Source organism: Coenobita brevimanus, chromosome 23 (assembly GCF_032717465.1).
Source record: "Coenobita brevimanus isolate Jiangsu-jjx chromosome 23, ASM3271746v2, whole genome shotgun sequence".
In the NCBI taxonomy this organism is placed as follows: Eukaryota; Metazoa; Arthropoda; class Malacostraca; order Decapoda; family Coenobitidae; genus Coenobita; species Coenobita brevimanus.
Genome location: NC_136976.1, coordinates 35,623,666 through 35,642,961, shown reverse-complemented (window position 1 = coordinate 35,642,961; position 19,296 = coordinate 35,623,666). Strand labels below are relative to the sequence as shown.

General features: G+C 40.7%; 1 protein-coding gene across 3 annotated transcripts in view; it reads left to right on the top strand.

The window, feature by feature from the left end:
* The window catches only part of how (protein held out wings), a 321,877-nt gene that overhangs the window by 256,760 nt on the left and 45,821 nt on the right, over positions 1 to 19,296 (top strand). For all 3 annotated transcript variants that reach the window (XR_013896083.1, XM_080267233.1, XM_080267232.1), the window contains exon 3: positions 18,753 to 18,869. Coding sequence is in view for 2 of the 3 variants with exons in the window: in XM_080267233.1 (XP_080123359.1) it covers positions 18,753 to 18,869 (117 nt within the window). In the remaining variant the exon portion in view is untranslated. The remainder of the gene's footprint in view (positions 1 to 18,752; positions 18,870 to 19,296) is intronic.

Sequence of the window (19,296 nt, the reverse complement as noted above, 5' to 3'; positions counted from 1 at the left end):
TCATTCATGTCATCATTCACACCCCGTACATTCAATGTTGTAATCCGTACCATGTCCTTTGTCTTGTCTTTGGTCATCACCTGTTGATCAGTTTTCCGGGGAGGTGCACTAGCCCTTCGCCAACCCCCTTGTTGAATTGCAGAATTTACAGGAAATTATTTGGCTTGTCACTCAGTGTAGAGTTATCTGAAGAAGAGTACCACTAGAGTTACATGAAGTAGAGTACCATTAATGAATGAGTGGGTGATGGGCAACCCCACTGACCACTAAAGGAAAATTATTATGGATATTGTACAGTATAAATACTGTACCCTGAATAATAATGTAAAGCTATGTATATGTGTCTCTGATGGTAATAGATATCAACCTAATTCTTTTTGCATTGGTTTAAGGCAAGTCGGGGTGTGGGATGGGGGATTAGGATTGATGGTTGCGCGTTACATGACTGCTCAAAATTGTCAGAAATTGCAATATGTGATAATATACGTAAATCATTTTTACAACGTTTTGTTCAGAATTGGTCATTGTGGGTTCAGTAACAATATTGAAATAAAGATAATGGTATTTGCAAACATTTTGTGAAATAAAGATAATGGTATTTGCAAACATTTTGTGATGGAAATGCTATTAGGTAGTCCTGCAAATGTTTGCAGACAAGCACTAGTATAAATATGGAAGTTGAAAACCAAGCAGTTTGGGATGCCTTCTATAGTGAGATTAGTAGAGCAGTGGTTGAACAGGAACCTGTTGACAGAAGTGTTAATGGGCAGTACAGAACTCTCAAGAACAATCTCTTGTGAGATACTGATTCAATGTATGGATGAACGAGAGGCTTTCCAAGATATAAGGTAACGTGGTGGTAGTATGAGAGTGTAGAAGTCATAGTCAGAGAAAAAAAGAAGACTTTTCCGGTAATGGAATAGGGGTGGTAATGGAGAGAAATAGTTGGCTGTCAAGCATAGGGCTAGAAAGGAGGAATAGGGCAACATCTAAGTCTTAAAAACTTTTACCGGATAACCTAACAATTGCTGAAAGGAAGAATGTGGTAAGGTGGCACATCAGATAAAGAGGGAAAACAGGAATAGCATAGGTAAGCAGTGTGTGAAGAATGATTAAGAAAATGTTGCGGTGGAGTTTGAGGATATTAAAGACATCTGGGAAGATCATTATACATTGCTGCAGAGTGAGGAGTTAGACTGGAACAGGGAAGGTTTGGAGTCAGTAGACACAATCTTTGGCCCATGGCCTTTGATTAATGCTGCTACTGTGAGTAGGGCAATAGACAGGATGCAGGTGGGGAAGGCAACTGGTGTGTCTTGATTGACTGCTGAAATGTTGAAGGCCTTAAGAAATAAAGGAGTGGGTTTAGTTACTGATTTGATAAATTTGATTATATATATAAAAGAGTAAGACAGGGTGGAAGTGAAGTTAGCAGGGGAGTGAAAGATAAAAATGGTAGATTACTAGTGGAGAAGGGAGAAAAAGTGAGCAGATGGAGAGAACACTTTAAGGAATTGTTGAACGTAGAGGATGGAAGTAATGCGAGTATAAGTGGCTGGGGAATGGTTGGGAGAAGGAGGGAGGTGAGAAGACAGGAAGAAATCAGTAGGATAGAAGTTGTGGAAGCAATGAAGAAAGTTAAATCGGGGAAAGCCCCAGGAATTGATGGAGTGTGTGGTGAAATGCTGAAGCATGGGGGAGAGATAGTAGTAGAATGGATGTGGAAGATGTGCAGATTGGCCTGGGAGGAAGGTAGAGTCCTGGAGGATTGGAAGTCAGGTATAATTATTCCCTTGTACAAAGGAAAAGGGGAAAAAGAAGTGTGTGGTAATCATAGGGGCATTTGTCTTCTTAGTATAGTAGGAAAAGTGTATGGTAGGATACTTATAGACAGAGTTAGAGAAAGAACAGAGAAATTAGTTGGAGAAGAACAAGGAGGCTTTAGGAAGGGAAGAGGTTGTGTAGATCAGATATTCATTCTTAGATCTTTAGTGGAAAAGTTTCTAGAGAAGGGAAAGAAGTTGTATGCGGCTTTCACGGATTTGGAGAAAGCATATGACGGGGTGGATAGACAAGGATTGTGGAAAGTGTTAAGAATATATGGAGTAGATGGGAAGTTGTTGAATGCTGTGAAGAGTATGTACGATGGTGCAAAGGCTGCAGTGCGTGTGGATGGTGACCTAAGTGAATTTTTCTCTTTGAAAGTTGGTTTGAAACAGGGATGTGTCATGTCTCCATGGTTGTTCAATCTGTACATGGATGGGGTAATAAAAGAGGTACAAGGTAGGGTAGTGGATGTTGGAGTGGCCCTGGTGAGAGAGGGTAGTGTTTGGAAACTCCCTGTACTGTTGTTTGCAGATGATACTATGTTGTTGAGTGAAGACGAAGGGGAGCTGCAAGGCTTGGTGGATGAGTTTGAGAGAGTGTGTAAGAAACGGAACCTAAGGGTGAATGTAGGGAAGAGTAAAGTGATGGTCTTTGAGAGAGGTGAAGTCAGTGAATGTACAGTGAGGTTTGATGGTGAGGAATTGGAAAATGTGAGTACGTTTAAGTATTTGGGTAGTGTGATGAGTAAGGATGGAGGTTTGGAGGGTGAAGTGCTTGAAAGGGTACAGCAGGGAAGAAAGGTTGCTGGTTCCTTGAAAGCAGTGATAAGAAACAGGGAAGTGAGCATGGAAGTAAAAAAGTTACTACATGAGAGTATTGTGATACCAACTCTAACGTACGGAAGTGAAGCTTGGACATTGTTGGAAGGACACAAGTCAAGAGTGAGAACAGTGGAAATGAGTTATTTAAGAGGAGCCTGTGGAGTCACATGGAGAGACAGGCTGACGAATGAGGATATAAAGGAGCGTTGTGGTGTGGATGTGGATGTGATAGGAAGCGTTGTGAGGAACACACTGAGGTGGTTTGGCCATGTGGAGAGGATGGAGGGTGAAAGACTGACGAAGAGAGTGTATGTAAGTGAGGTGGAGGGTGGAAGAGGGAGGGGGAGGCCGAGGATGAGATGGAGGGACGGGGTGGAGAGGTATATGAGAGAGGGGGGTGTGAGTTGGGAGCAGGGCAGCGAAATGGCGGGGGACAGGGCGACTTGGAGGCGATTTGTTTGTGGCCACCCCAAACGGGATTGAGGCGTCTGGCAATAGATAGATAGATAGATAGATTATATATGTATGTTTTGTCTCAGATGACTGCCTGAAGAGTGCAATTGTAAATATGAATAAGGAGAAGGGCGATGATGTGGAAAAAGGAAATTATAGGGGCATAAAATCTTTGGACCAGATGTTGAAGGTAATAGAGAGAATCCTAGAAGATATGACAAGGGAAAGGGGTGAATATTGATGATATGCAGTTTGGGTTTATGCCAGGCAAAGAGACCACTGATGCTATACTGTATTTATTGTCAGACAACTTCAGGGGAAAAAATATATATATATATATATATATATATATATATATATATATATATATATATAGTATATATATAAGAAACGGAATCTAAAGGTGAATGTAGGAAGAGTGATGGTCTTTGAGAGAGGTGAAGTCAATGTACAGCGAGGTTGGATGGTGAGGAATTGGAAAATGTGAGTACGTTTAAGTACTTGGATAGAGTGATGAGTAAGGGTGGAGGTTTGGAGGGTGAAGTGCTTGAAAGGACACAGCAGGGAAGAAAGGTTGCTGGTTCTTTGAAAGCAGTGATGGGAAACAGGGAAGTGAGCATGGAAGTGAAAAAGTTAATATATGACAGTACAGTATTGTGATACCAACTCTAATGTATGGAAGTGAAGCTTGGACATTGTTGGAAGGACACAAGTCAAGAGTTAGAGTAGTGGAAATGAGTTATTTAAGAGGAGCTTGTGGAGTCACATGGAGAGACAGGCTGACGAATGAGGATATAAAGGAGCGTTGTGGTGTGGATGTGGATGTGATAGGAACCGTTATGAGGAACACACTGAGGTGGTTTGGCCATGTGGAGAGGATGGAGGATGAAAGACTGACGAAGAGAGTGTATGTGAGTGAGGTGGAGGGGGGAAGAGTGAGGGGGAGGCCGAGGATGAGATGGAGAGATGGGGTGGAGAGGTATTTGAGAGAGGGGGGTGTGAATTGGGAGCAGGGCAGTGAAATGGCGGGGAACAGGACAACTTGGAGGCGATTTGTTTGTGGCCACCCCAAACGGGATTGAGGCGTCTGGCAATAGATAGATAGATAGATAGATTGATATATACACTTGTATACTATATATATATATATATATATATATATATATATATATATATATATATATGTGTGTGTGTGTGTGTGTGTGTGTGTGTGTGTGTGTGTGTGTGTACACTAGTTTTTGAATTACGTAAGTTATAAAAGTGATGGTAGTTTATTGTTCATATAGTAAATGTAAAATATGGCATCAAATCATGGGCATTAAATGAAAAATAATAATATATTGAAATGTGAATCAGCTGATTTATGATCGTTCCTTCATCATAGCATAAGGCTACATATGAGACATTGGCTTTTATATAAATGCCTAATTACCTTAAGTGAACGATCGACATACTTTGGAATTATACGAATAATCTTCATATTACGTCTGTATAAATGTTTCGGGACAATTCGCCATCAAGTCAATTCGCCATCACAACATTAACAGGACTTATCGTTGTCAGGGTGATTCCCCATCGTTTATTTTCATATCAGTTTATTTAGGAAATACACTAGTTTTTTAGTACTGTAGTTGTACCTCTTCAAAGTCGTTTTAAAATATGCCCAGGATGTTGTAGTACCAATGGAAATTAATGAAAACAGCTATGGGTGATGCTAGAACATAATTCAAAGTCAACTACAGCAAGGTAGAAACAAGTTAAATATTGTCTAAAAGTGCAACTTACAAATGATGTCCAAAGCCAACGCTGTTGAATGAAAATAGACTTTGATAGATCCCCCTGAAAATTAGTTATTAAAGTATCAGTTAATCAGTAATAAGTATATTTATAGAATGACGGGGAATTGTCCTGACGGGGAACGTCCATATTATGACGGCGAATTGTCAACTTCATGGCGAATTGGCTAGGAACCACATAAACAACCCTTGCTTGCTTCAGTAAAGGTAAGAACTACTGTATACTCTAGTTTTCATGTTTTTTTCTCTTTATTCACTATTAATGTGTTACTTTAAATGTTTAAACATAAGGATATTTCATGTATGTGAGTGCTAAGGTGTGTGTATGTGAGAGTTTAGGCACGTCTGGGAACATATCCCCATTGACTCCATGTTATAATGGGATTGCTATACGATGGATCGCTTTACGATGGGGTTTTCAGGAACGGAACCCCATCGTATAATGAGGGATTACTGTATAGATATATATATATATCTATATATATATATATATATATATATAGTAAGACCTCACTATAACGGACTAATTGGGGCCCAAACCTTTCCGAAAAATGTGAAATTTTGATAAAAGCGACATCCGGACTTTTCCCTGCTAATCCGGACTTTTTCCGACATATCAGACATTAGTTCGGATCACATGAACGGTTTTTAAACTGTTTTGACTATCATTGTGGTACTGTACTTTGCTGTAACTTCATTATATTAATCAAATGGTTTAATATTATAACAAAACTGTACTGTACACTGATAAACATGTCTTTAATTTACCTTATTGCGGTGAACATAGCTGAAGTGGTCAGGCAGTCCAGATTGCTTCTGGCTTTATTGGACTTTTTCCGATATACTGTGTCGGAATTTAGTCCAGTAGCTCCTTGAGTCCGATAAAAGCATATTCCAGTCTATTGAAGTCTGTTATATTGAGGTTTTACTGTATATATATATATATATATATATATATTATATATACAGTATATCCATCCATCCATCCATCATCTAATCCTACGTTGCCCCATGAGGAGCGTAGGAGCCCGAGGCTAAGCAAGTTGGTCTTGGCATTTAAGATTAGAGTGTGGTCTAGAGAGAGAGATATATATATATATATATATATATATATATATATATACACACACATACATATATATATATACAGTATATATATACAGTATATATATATTATGGTGGTAGGTGGGGGCGCTCACCATCCACTCACTCGATGTAGTGCTGCTCTGGGGTGTCTGCCCTTTCCTCTTTTCCATCCTCTTTTGTCTTTCTTTCCTTCATTCTTTCCTTGTCCTTCTGCCCACGGGTGACTTTACACTCCCTCTTCGTCTTTCTTTCCTTCATTCTTTCCCTTTCCTTCTGCCTGTGGATGACTCTACACTGAGTGACAAGCCAAATGGTTTCCTGTACACCAGGAAACCATTTACTATGCTGGGCGGTAACCATATAACCAAATTTTGGCACCTCGTGGTTTAGTGGGTAATTATTGCGCACCAGTCAGATTGAACCCGTGAAGGTTTATATCCAAGGGGTGGTTGGGGTTGATTGCTCATGTAATGCCACTCAGGGTTGAGTGAGGCTGGTCACTCGCATCTTGAATGTCGAGACCAACTGCCTAGCCCCGGGCTCCTTCGCTCCTTGTGAGGCAATGTAGGATTGGATGATGGATATATATATATATATATATATATATATATATATATACTGTATATATATATATATTTATGTATATATATACAGTATATATAAATATATATATTTATATGTGTATATACAGTAAGACCTCCCTATAACGGACTAATTTGGGCCCAAACCATTCCGAGAAATGCGAAATTCCGATAAAAGCGACGTCCGGACTTCCCCTTGCTAATCCGGACTTTTTCTGATATATCAGACATTAGTCCAGATCACATGAACAGTTTTTAAACTGCTTTGACTACCAATGCAGTACTGTACTGTGTTATAACTTCACTACATTAATCAAATGGTGTATTACATATAATAATACTATACTGTACACTGATAAACATGTCTTTTATTTACCTTATTGTGGTGAACACAACTGAAGTGGTCAGGCAGTCCAGACTGCTCCTGGCATTATCAGGCTTTTTCTGATATATAGGAATTTAGTCCGGTAGCGCCTCGAGTCCGATAAAAGCGAATTCTGGTCTATTGAAGTCCGTTATATCGAGGTTGTACTGTATATACATTCACCAGCAAGGTTACCCAGCGTTGCCCGGGCCAAAAAGGCGAACACTCTAATCCTATTTGTTCTAGTTCAGTCTTTCTTTCTACTCCAGAAAGATTGCAAGAGGTCCAGGAACTTTCTGTTTCAGCTTTTGCAGACTAATGCAGTATTTGTACACACTTGTTTACTATTACTGATGACCTCAAATGACCTCCAACCATTGACCTCAAATTACCTCAGAGGTCAGCCTTACATAGCCTCTGTCTAATCTTAAGGTCATGTGAGTCTCGATGCCAAAAATTGGGCTGCTGGGTCCAGTCATTTGAGCATGTTTTAGTGGTGACCTCAAATGTCCTCCAACTGGTGACCACAAATGACCTCGGAGGTCAGCCTTACATAACCTATGTCCAAACTGGAGGTCATATGAGTCTCATGCCAAAATAGGGCTGCTGGGTCCAGTCGTTCAAGTATGTACCATCTATCAAAAAAGTATCAGCACCCTGGGGTTGGATAAGACGTGAAATACTTCATCTTGGGTTCAGTCTGTAGTGTTGGCATGCTTTTTTAACCCGTTAACTGCACACGGCGGCTTTTTGGAGGTGTCCGTGGTGCGCAGACATAGGGGTAAAAATGAAATTTCCCAAAGGCCAAATTTTGTCTTAGGAATTGAGAGAACACATGCCAAAGTACAGTATATAGTAACGAAATATTAGCTCAATATATACCTTTGTAAAGCCATGGATGAACATCGAAGTGTTTGATTCCCTGTTGGAATGTATGGTTTTTGGTTTCTTTTTCGGTTTCGGTTTTGAAGGCTCAAACATGCTTGCCTGGGTTGGCTTTGGTCACCATGGCACTATATTCGAAATTCACATGCGCAGCCTGGGCGAGCAGTCACACTCGGAACAGCCGAGGCTGTATAGGCAGTTAACGGGTTAAACGTGAAGTAATGAGACAGGTTTGGAGGAGATTTAAATACCACCTTCAACGATACAAGTAGATAAAAGCCATGTACAGGTACAGTATTAGTTTACTTATCCTGTCAAGTAAAAAGTTAGATATTAGACATAGCCAAAGCAAGGTACTGAAAATTAAACTTTAGCCTTTTTCACATTGTGAATTACATTCAAAGTATTATTTTTCAGTTTATTTAGTTGTTATCAGATGTACTTGTGTCCAGATTTAGTTGGGAACCCATTTTGATAAATTTTCCCATAAAAACGGTAGCTCTTTCAGTACAGAGAAATAAAAACAGAACAGTTCGTTGATAGGTCCTAGTCACAAGAGTATGAAGTAATTTGCATTTGTATTGGAGGGGAATGGTAGTGTTACATTTTGTAGTTAGTCCTGTGTAGGTTGATTTTCTGTATTTTATAGTAGTGAAAGTTCCATCTGTCCTCTCTATTCAGATGTATAAATGGAAGTTTACTATCTTTCATCGTTTCACAGGTAAACTGTATACATTATTTCTGTGTTTAGAATTTAAATAATCCCAAAATAAAGGTATTTGAGAAAAGGAGGTAAAAATGGTAAAGGTATCAGCCACATATCATTTGAAACACAGTGGTATAAAGTGAATGGGGCCAGAAAAGTATGAGCAAGGCTGGATCCAAGTGGGTTTCCTACAGCAATCCCATCAACTTGTTTAAAACAGGATCCTTAATAAATGAAATGGCAGTCTTATACTGACAGTGAAAATAGTCTGTGAAACTGCCTCTTATTTAATCCTGCGATGTTGTTGGTTTCCTTAAAACGGTTATCATGATAGATATCCACAGTTTCATCAAGGGTGATATTTGGGAACAGGGATTTTACAAAAAATGAAGCCATAAAACAATCATTATACTTAAGTTCACAAATTTCCTAAGCAATCCTTCACAGTTCATCATATTTGTTATGAGTTATTGGAGACAACAAAGGAAGAAGATACTTAGCAGGATAATAATTAACAGTACTGTATTTAAAGCAGATAATATGCAAGGTAGTGGATGGTCATTTTAATGAACTTACTAGTTCCTGTGGAAATTTTTAATCTCATCTTCACTTCATAATATTATCTACTTTATATCACCAGTCACTTTATAGTATAGCAAGCATTTTGCTGTTATTGTCTGTCTTATACAGTAACACTAACTCCATTGCCCTTGGCAGGTCTTAAAATAAGAAGAGTGTCGTCAGACTTAAAATCACAAAGAGCAGCGTATTCTTCCTTGGAGGGTGAATCATGCACTGTGTGCTTATAAAAACTGAAAAAAGCCAAATGTTTTAAGTACTCCTAAAACATTGAAAAGCTATACTTTTGTGTGGAAAAAGGCATAGTTTGATAAAAATCTTTAAAAGTTGCTCAGAATGGTGAAAGTGGGGTGGGGTGGGGGGGAGTAATGCTTTTTGAGAGGGATGGAAAACTTTAATCCTTTAGGTAAGAGATTTCTCTGTAGTGCAGATATTTCTTGATGAGAGGTTAAAGATTACCAATACTCTTTCGGGAGGTAAACCTTGTGGAGCTACGAAACCAATTTTTAAAACATTTATTATGTGCATACAGTATTTAGTTCTAGCAAGAGAATTGACATTAGTGCATTTAGTTAAGTTGGTCAGATGTACATAATCTTGAAATGAAGATTTTAATTTTAGCAGATGTGTACCTAGGTGAAGTTTTAAGAATTTTATGAGTTTACTCAGTTTAAATTTCACAGATTATAAGTTTTCTTTGGCAGTTTGTTTTAGAGGTGTGTTGACGAGAATTGTTTGCTTTAGATTTTAAACTTTAGAAATGTTGGGGTTAGGTCATGACTGACAGGTGTTGAGAAATTGATGATTCATTTCAGCTTTGGTAGTGTGTGTTCTTACCTAATTTACCTAATTGTATCTTTACAGGAATGAGTCAAGCTTGTACTGTCCCATGTATTAAACTATTTTTATCGTACATATCATTACATTTTTTAATAGTTTTGGCACACACTATTTCATCTGGCATTGTATTCCACTGATCAATTGCCCAATTTGGGAAACTGAAATTCCTAATGTCTTTATCACCTCCCTTTTTATGTAGCTTTTCTTTTGCAGTGTCCTCTTGCTGATGCTTCACCATAGGTTATATATTCATTTCTATTTTCTCTTTCCCCGAGATTTTTTTTTTTTTTTTTTTTTAATGTGTCCGACTCTGGGCATAGGCTTCACAGCCTGCTATCAAGGCCCAGCAGACCTCCTACATACCAAACACCTCTACATGTCACCACTTCGGCGCTAACGCCCACCGTCTATATTGAATACATGCTAGGGCTGTCTCATACAGGACTGGTGTATTGGTATTAGCGGGGGTATTTTTACGACATGTCAGCGGGTTTTCTGGTAGATCAGTAAAGCCTGATTTAATGAAATTCAAATCCTTAAACTGTTCCCTGCCCCAGCGGGGATTTGAACCTGGGTCCGTTAGAATGGCAGGCCACCTCTCTACCGATTGAGCCACACATTTATATAGCATAATTACGTCTCCTCTTTTCCATCTCTCCTGTCATATTGGTAGATTCAGTTTTTCTAGCCTTTCTCTGTAGCTTAGATCCCTTAAGCTTAGTACCCATCTTGTAGCTGCTCTTTGTACTTTTTCAATCTTATGTGTTTTTTGAGATGAGGATTCCAGACTACTGATGCATACTCCAGGGTTGGTCTGATGAATGATGTTATTATCTTTCTTAGCATGTCTTTATTTATGTTTGTGAATGCTATTCTCATATTAGCAAGCAGTGTATAAATGTTATGTACCTTCTCACTGATGTGGTCAGCCGGTGATAGTCTGTTATTGATAATCACTCCTGGGTCCTTCTCACTTTCCTATATGTGTAGCGTTTTACTTCCTAACTTACGATCCTAATCTGGTCTTTTTACACTTTTTCCAAAATTACAGTAAGTACATGACTCTTGTCCACATTAAATTCCATTTGCCATTTATTGCTTCATTTATGAAGCTTATTTAATTCTTCTTGTAGCTCTCTGCAAGAATCTGTTAGTAATTTTCCTTTGTATTTTTGCATCGTCAGCAAATAAATTTAGATAGCTTCCATTTCCAGTGTTACTGTTTATGTCATTTATATATACTTAAAACATAATTGGTGCCAGCACTGAACCCTGTGGAACTCCGCTTGTCACTTCCCTCCATGATGAGTAATTTACCCTTAGCACTGTTCTCATTTCCCTTTTTCTGAGAAAATCCTGCATCCAAGAGTACAGGTTGCCTTTGACTCCTGCTTGATAGTAAAGTTTCAATAAAAGTTTTTGGTGCCGTACTTTGTCAAATGCTCTCTTGAAATCTACATAGATACTATCCACCCATTTTTCTCTTTTCTGTAATGTTTCTGTAACTCTATCATAGCAGCTTAATGGATTGGTAACACATGATTTTGCCTTTCTAAAACCAAACTTCCTTTCTGTTATCATGTTGTGTTCTTCTAGATGGTTTATCCAAACTTTTCATATCAGCTTTTCTAGTATCTAACAACTTTTGTCAGTGATACATGAGTGGATTCTGTCAATTCCCTTTCTTGGATAGGGGAACAATGTTTGCTTTCTTCCAGATATCAGGTAGTTTACCTTGACTTAAGGATTCCTTGAGTATTAAATATATGGTCTACTTAACTATTCTGCACATTCCTGTAGCACCCAACCTGAAATATCGTCAGGACCATATGCTTTTCTATTGTCAGATTTACTTAGCTCTTCCTGTACTTCTTTTTGTGATATTTGTATGTCTGCTAATATGTGTGGGCATGCATGTTCCATATCATCTCTTTCAAAAGTATTGTCTTTTGTAAAAACTGATTGGAAATTTTTATTCAGTTCACTTCACAAATATCTTTCTCTTGTGTATAGATGATCCCCTCGTCCATAATGGATTGTATTTTATCCTTAACTTTGGTTATGCTTCGGATGTAGCTGTAAAATACTGTAGCTGAGGTTGATCACTACTTTTATTTATAATGTCTTCCTCAAACTGCCTTTGGGCTTCCCTCCTTATCCTTGTTTAATAATTTCTTGCCTATTTATGGTTGTAACACTATTGTTAGTGTAGGTGGTGGCGACCGTCATACACTCACTTGCTGTAGTGCTGCCTACTTCTTCCTTAGCCTTTATCATTCTTTTTCTGTGCCTGCCCTCCTCTCCTTCTATTTGTCCCATCTTTCCTGTCACTTCTTATTGCATTTCTTTCCTTTACAGGTAGCTTTACATTGACTGACAAGTCAAATGTTTTCCTGTAAACCAAGAAACCATTTACAACGCTGGGTGGTAACCATATAACCAAACCATACGTGCACCCTACATTTCAGCGAGTGGGTTGGTGGAGGGTTAGTGCCCCTCCCCGTAAAACAAATAACTCAAAGTCAAATTGCCACCCCTTACGGGATTATGGCGTTTTGCAATAGAGAGAGAGATAGAACACTATTGTGTCTTAAGTATCTGTTGCACAGCAAGTCTTTTTTCTTTTGATTTTTTTACATTCTGTATTAAACCATTTCTTTAATATCATTTGTTTCTTTGCTGAGGGATGTGATTTTGGACTCCTATTTCATAAAAATCACAGAATTTTCTATATATAACATTTAAATCTTGTCCTCTAAGCTCCTTTGCCCAATCTATTTCTAAGAAGTACTTCTTCAGGTCATGATAGTTGCCCTTTTTGTAGTTTAGACTCCTTTTGTACGGTAACTCTCATTACCGGTAACTATGTCATATGCAATCTTGAGGTTGCGATTTATTACTGCATGATCACTTTTGCCGAATGGAAGATGATGCATTATATTGTCAATATCAATTTCTTGCATAGTAAATATTAGATCTAGTACTGATGGATTATCAAGTTGTCTTTTTGTGGTGTTCTCCTTACATGCTGTATTAGAAAAAACTCCTTCACAAGATCCAGGAGCTTTTGATCCCAACAAGTTTCTTGGCTTCTTACATTTAGAGTATTCCAATATATATTTGTATTGAAATCTTTTGTTAATGTAATTATTTTAGATTCCTCTTCCATTCTATGTAGCAATGTTCTTAAATTCTGAATTGTACTTTCTGCCTGGTCTTCATATACGCCTCTTTCGTGGGTGTTCGTTTTGGGTGGCATGTACAAATTTACTGCAGTTACTTTCCCTTCAGATATGTTAATCTCGAATGTAATCAGTTCTGCTTGTGAGGATATATCTAGTTCTATTTCTTTGACTTGTAGATTTTTCTTTAAGATTATAATTCCTCCTCCTATTCTTAAATTTTTTTCTCTTCTCCATATATTGTATTCCTCCATGTTTAGGATATCGTTTGATATCTTTTGGGTTAATTTTGATTCATTTAAGCAAATAATACATGGTTCCTCTTCGTTGGTGTAGCCTTTCATCTCTAATAATTTATACACCATCTACATTTGAGTAACTCAACTTAATTTTTTTTTTCTTTTTAATAAAGACTATAAATGGAGGAAGGAAAAACAAAGGAAATTAAAAAATCAAGACAGTGTGCCACATGCCATATCTTGAGTCTACTACCTTCCTTCTTTTTATTCCCTGTTGGTAATGTATCACTTTAAAAGCAGCAATCCAGTTACTTTGTAAAAAAAAATCACTCTTCCTCTGATCATTCCTTGTTCTTTGTTTTTGCTTCCCTCGTCTCATTTAGTATTCCCAATTCCACTTTAGTTAGGCATTTTTTTATCAGTACTTTTTAAAATTCCTCTTTTTCCATGAGTTTGCATTTTTTAGCACTACCTCCACAGTATTCACACTCTGGAATGTTACTTTCAGGGGCCTTGACTTATTTCTCTCATATTTCCTTAGCCTTTTATGTTCCTCTATGTCTTTATCACAGATTTTCACCGATACTTCCTTCAATATGTTCATTATACAGGCATACCCCAGTTTAATGATCTATTTGGTTAGGTAAAACTCCATTGTTAGGCAGGGTATTGTATATTGGGGCACTTTTAACATGTATTTCAATGTGGACCATTTACCAGCCTTGGTTTTCTCCCCAAACCAAGTCCAAAACCCATCCAGATGAGCCCCAAAACAGGTTTAAAGGCAATCTAAATGGCCTAACAGCTGTCAAGGAAGCTAACCCAAGCCTAACACCTGTAAATAACTCACTGAAAGCAACAAATAAAGCCAGAAAAGCATAAGGAATAGGTTAGAAAATATAAAACACCTCTCATCACCTACTTCTTGTAAGTCCATGTCCAGCCCTGATCATCATCCTTGCTATTCCCCCTGAGGCTAGGGGACATGTGGTGCTCCCCAACACTCAATCCTCCTCCTCAAAGCCCCCAAACCCGATCTCTAGGGGAGGTTCAGATGGGGATGGCGATGGAGTGCGATGCGATGGCTCAGGCGGGGACGATGGAGTGCGATGTGATGACTCAGGCGGGGACGATGGAGTGCGATGTGATGACTCAGGCGGAGGCGATGGGGTGTGATGCACTGGCTCAGGCGGTGATGATGAGGTGCGATGCGATGGCTCTGGGGGTGGCGATGGAGTGCAATGCGATGGCTCTGGGGGTGGCGATGGAGTGCAATGCGATGATAGAGGAGGTGTTGTGGGAGACAGTTGCGATGTCCAGTGAGGTGGCAAGGGAGACCGCTGTGATGAATGATGAGGTAGCGATGGAGTCAGTTACGGTGGCTCTCATTGTGACGAGGGAGACAGAGACAGTGGCCAAAGTGGTGTGGGAGAAGGAGACCAGGATGAGGAAGGCAGTGATGGAGTGGCTGAGTGCCTTAGTGGAGACACAGGTGACATGGGAGACGGCGATTGGCTGGAGGTTAGGTCCAGCACAACGGGCTGAGCATGTCCTCGGCGGGAGGAGACTCTGGGTGTTTCTCTGCTGGTTGAAGGTTGGGGAGATTGTCTGCTGGTTGAAGGCTGGGGAGATGCTTTGCTGGTTGAAGGCTGGGGAGATGCTCTGCTTGTCAAGTGCTAGGGAGATCCTGTGCGTTTTGCTGGCCTGGTGGGGGCCTGCTTAAAGAAGGCTGTGATCGTTGTCTACCTGGCTGCCCTCTTCTTCTCCTCCAGCATCGTCCTGTACACTTTCATACCCTCCTTGAGCCGATTAGCTGAGTCCCTGCTTCGTCCTGGGAGGGGATCGTGTGTTCGCAATAGGTCTGTAATTTCATCCAGCGTCATTTACATCTCCTTCAGGATCTTGACATTGAGAGCTTGGACCTTAGGCACAACCTCCTCCTCTTCTGCCTCCTGGTTCACCCACTGGATCTCTATATTGAGGAGCTCCTCGTTGCTGAACTCCTCCCTGTGGCTCTCGAGAACTTCCTCCCCATCATCCTTCGTCGACCTCCCTGAAGCCCGCCTCGTGCAACAATGCGACAATGTCCTGCTGCACGTGCTCGACAGGTGGAGGTTGCATGCCCTCGGAGAAGCTGTTGAAGGAGTGAACACACTCTGGCCACAGCTTGTGCCACACACCGTTCATTGTCGCCTGGCTAACCTTGTCCCATGTAGCATTTATATTCTCCTGGGTGTGGCGTATGTTATATCCCCACCAAAACTGCTGCACTGTTGTCCTGTTGTCACTGTCACAGCCCCTTACCAACTGCTTCATTGTGCGGCGGAGGTAGTAGGCCTTAAAGGCAACGATCACCCCTTGGTCCATTGGCTGCAACGGAGATGTGGTGTTGGGGGGTAGGGACACCACCTCAGTATTGCTGGCCCATTCCTTCATTGCAGGTGTGTGTGTGTTTTTTTTTTTAATGTCTGATTCTGGTCATAGACTTCACAACCTACTCTCAAGGCCCAGTAGTTCTCCTACATACCATACACCTCTCTACATGTCACCACTTCAGCACTAACACCCACTGTCCATATTGAATACATGCTAGGGCTGTCTTATACAAAACTGGTGTATTGGTATTAATGGGGGTATTTTTACGACATGTTGGTGGGTCTTCTGGTAGATCGGTAAAGTCTGATTTAATGAAATTCAAATTGTTAAACTGTTCTCTGTCCCAGCCGGGACTTGAACCTGGGTCCGGTGGGATTGCAGGCCACCTCTCTACCGATTGACCCACCGTGGGTGGCTTGGCACATTATCCACCAGGCAGGAGAAATCTGTTCGCCAAATTTTCACGACGCATACTTCATCACACAAGAGAGGTACAAGTGGAAATAGGATGAACAGATATCTGAAGTCGACCAGGCCTTCTTGTTTGACTTCCAGATAACCCCAAGGTTCTTAACAAACCCCACCAGAGCCCTGGGGTTCTCGGAGTGGTAGACTAGGAGCGGCTTCAACTTGAGGTCGCCCTTGGAGCTACCCCCCAGCAGCAGTGTCAGCCGGTGCTTCAAGACCTTGAATCCTTGCGTAGACCTTTCCTCCGTTGCAAGATATGTCTTGGAGGACATTCTCTTCTGAAAGAGCCCAGTCTCGTCAAAATTCAAGACCTGCTTCGCACTATAGCCACCTTCCGCGATAATGCGTTTCAGCTCGTCAGGAAACACTGCCACCGCCACCGTATCTGCACTCGCCGCCTCACCATACATCTTCACGTGGTGGAGATTTGCCCGTCTCTTAAACTGGCCAAACCACCCATGGTCGCCTTAAAGGTCTCGCTTTCATCAAGCTCTCTCCTGACCTTTAGCTCATCCAAGAGCGAGAGAGCTTTAGTGCAAATAATAGCCTGGCTCATGGGTGCCTTGTGCTGGTTCTGATCTTCCACCCACATGTACAGCATCCACTCCAGCTCCTCCATTGCAGGCTCTCGCTGGCGGGCGATGGGAGGCGGATAAGGTTGCAACCTTCCCAGCAGCAGCCTTAATGGCCTCCTTCTTCTTTATGATCAAAGAGACAGTCAGCTGGGCCAGGTGGAGAGCCGAGGTGATAGAACACACACCTTCACATTTGTTGTGCCGCTTCAGGGTGTCCAATTTCACCTCCAGTGACACAGTCTTACGTACACGCTTCGCAGAAACATCACCAGCACCACCAGTAGCAGGCTGCTTACCACCACGACTAGGACCTCCACTAGCACCACCACTAGCCCCACCACGTGCAGCACCCTTACCAGACATTATCTCACTTATTTGGGTCCAAAATCACACAATATTGCACTCCACACATGATTAGTATCACTGCATTATTCATGGCATTGCTCGAACACAGTTATGATGCACTACAATAGCAACTTGCATAACATTGGTGGTGCAACACGATGCGTGGCGGGCGAGCGTAGGGGAGATTCTCACTATGAGATGGTTGGTGTGAGAAGAGCGATATGGGTGAGCATGGGATGAGCGATGGCTATGGGTCCTGTGCGAGTGTTTCTTCACATCCTGGGAGGCAGGCGGGCTCATCTGGCTGCAGGAACGTGCGCGATTCAAAATTTCGACCCGCCATCTGTGGGCGCGAGATCAGAGGGCTCATCGTTAAACCGGGGCTCACCCATCGGGTATCGGGGCCTGGTGCGATTTGTACCCCCCATCGCTAAGCCAGGGTATCGCATCTAGGGGTATTGTATATTGGGATATTACTGTATTTGCCATCTCCATTTTGTCTCTTGAAATTTTGTTTCTTATTTCTTCTTGATCTATACCAGTGATTACTACAGATTTGTTGATATCTGCAGAATCTTTGACCAGCTTAGGCTTGTTTTTAATGTTTTCTTTCACTTCCTTTCTAGTGTTTTTTTTTCTTTGACTTTTGTTTTATGTCTTAACTTTCACCATTTCAGCATATGTAGTTTCTACTTCATTTTTGCAACTTCTCATTACTTCATTCACCTGGGTTATCTTCTCTTCCACATCACTGCTTTGGTCTGTCAGACTGCTTGCTTGCCTAATTGTCTCTGTATCATTTCTGAACTCCTCCATAATACTCTTATGGTTCACAACTGTACTTGCCATTTCACTAATCTTTCTTCTAAGTGAACCTACCGTGACTGACAGCTCATATTTTGTGTCTTTTTTTGTTTAATTCCTCTACTGATTTTTCATTTTCATCCTTCTGCATGCATAATTGTTTTTCATTTCACTTTGAAAGTATTCTTCAGTTTATTCATTTTCTCTACTAATTTATTGTATGTATCCATTTCAACCAATTTGTGGTAGAAATTATCATCCCGTTTTCTAGCTTTATCCCTTTTCTTAATTCCTCCATATCACTTTACTAAAGATGGTGCTCATCTTGAGGTAATTTTCACTTAGGTAAGTTCTGCTTACAAGTTTGTATCTCCCTGCTACCAACCCGGTTGCAGACGACACTCAGTTGATAATGCGTTGTGTGAGCAGATTTTTGCACTAATTTGATGTGGGTGGAGAGGTATATGAGAGAGGGGGGTGTGAGTTGGGAGCAGGGCAGTGAAATGGCGGGGGACAGGGCGACTTGGAGGCGATTTGTTTGTGGCCACCCCAAACGGGATTGAGGCGTCTGGCAATAGATAGATAGATAGACTATTACTTGGACAACACTTTGCTTATATTTGCTCTGCTATATTAGAACATCATTTAGTTTAACCTAGGACAGAGCTTGACTCATATAAAGATACTATTTAGGCGTGGCCAGTTGCAGCCAAGGGTGGCCAGCACCGAGGGAGGTGACTCGTGTTGTCTCTCTGGTGCCTCAACTGTGTGTGTGTGTGTGTAGTATATATAATATAAACACACATAATAACTTCTTTGTTGCAGTTCAACTTCGTGGGTCGAATACTTGGGCCACGAGGTATGACAGCCAAACAACTGGAGCAGGAGACGGGCTGCAAGATTATGGTGCGCGGCAAGGGCTCCATGAGAGACAAAAAGAAGGTAACACAGATATCCTTATCAAAGTCCTCCTTCCTCTTCCATCATATACAGTACTTTGTGTGAGTTTTGTATCGTGAAAACAAACTGGTCACCACTTACACGGGACATAGAAGGAGTAGAAACATTAAGTATGAATTCTCTTATCCATTGACTCGGTCATCTTCTCAGTCCTTGGAATTATCACCACAGACAGTAAGTTCCACATTCCCAGTGACCATAGCAAATATTGTAACCAAAGTCTTTCTCCCAAGAACAAACAACTCGTCAGACAAAGAAATAGGTTGAAATAAGTAGGTCAGTCAGCTCTATCAGAAACAGAATCTCAGAATGCTGCACAGTGTAGCCTCATTATGTGATAGGGTTGCATCAAGTGAAGACCTAATGCATAACAAATTATTGCATAACGGGGTTGATATAACCTGGGTTC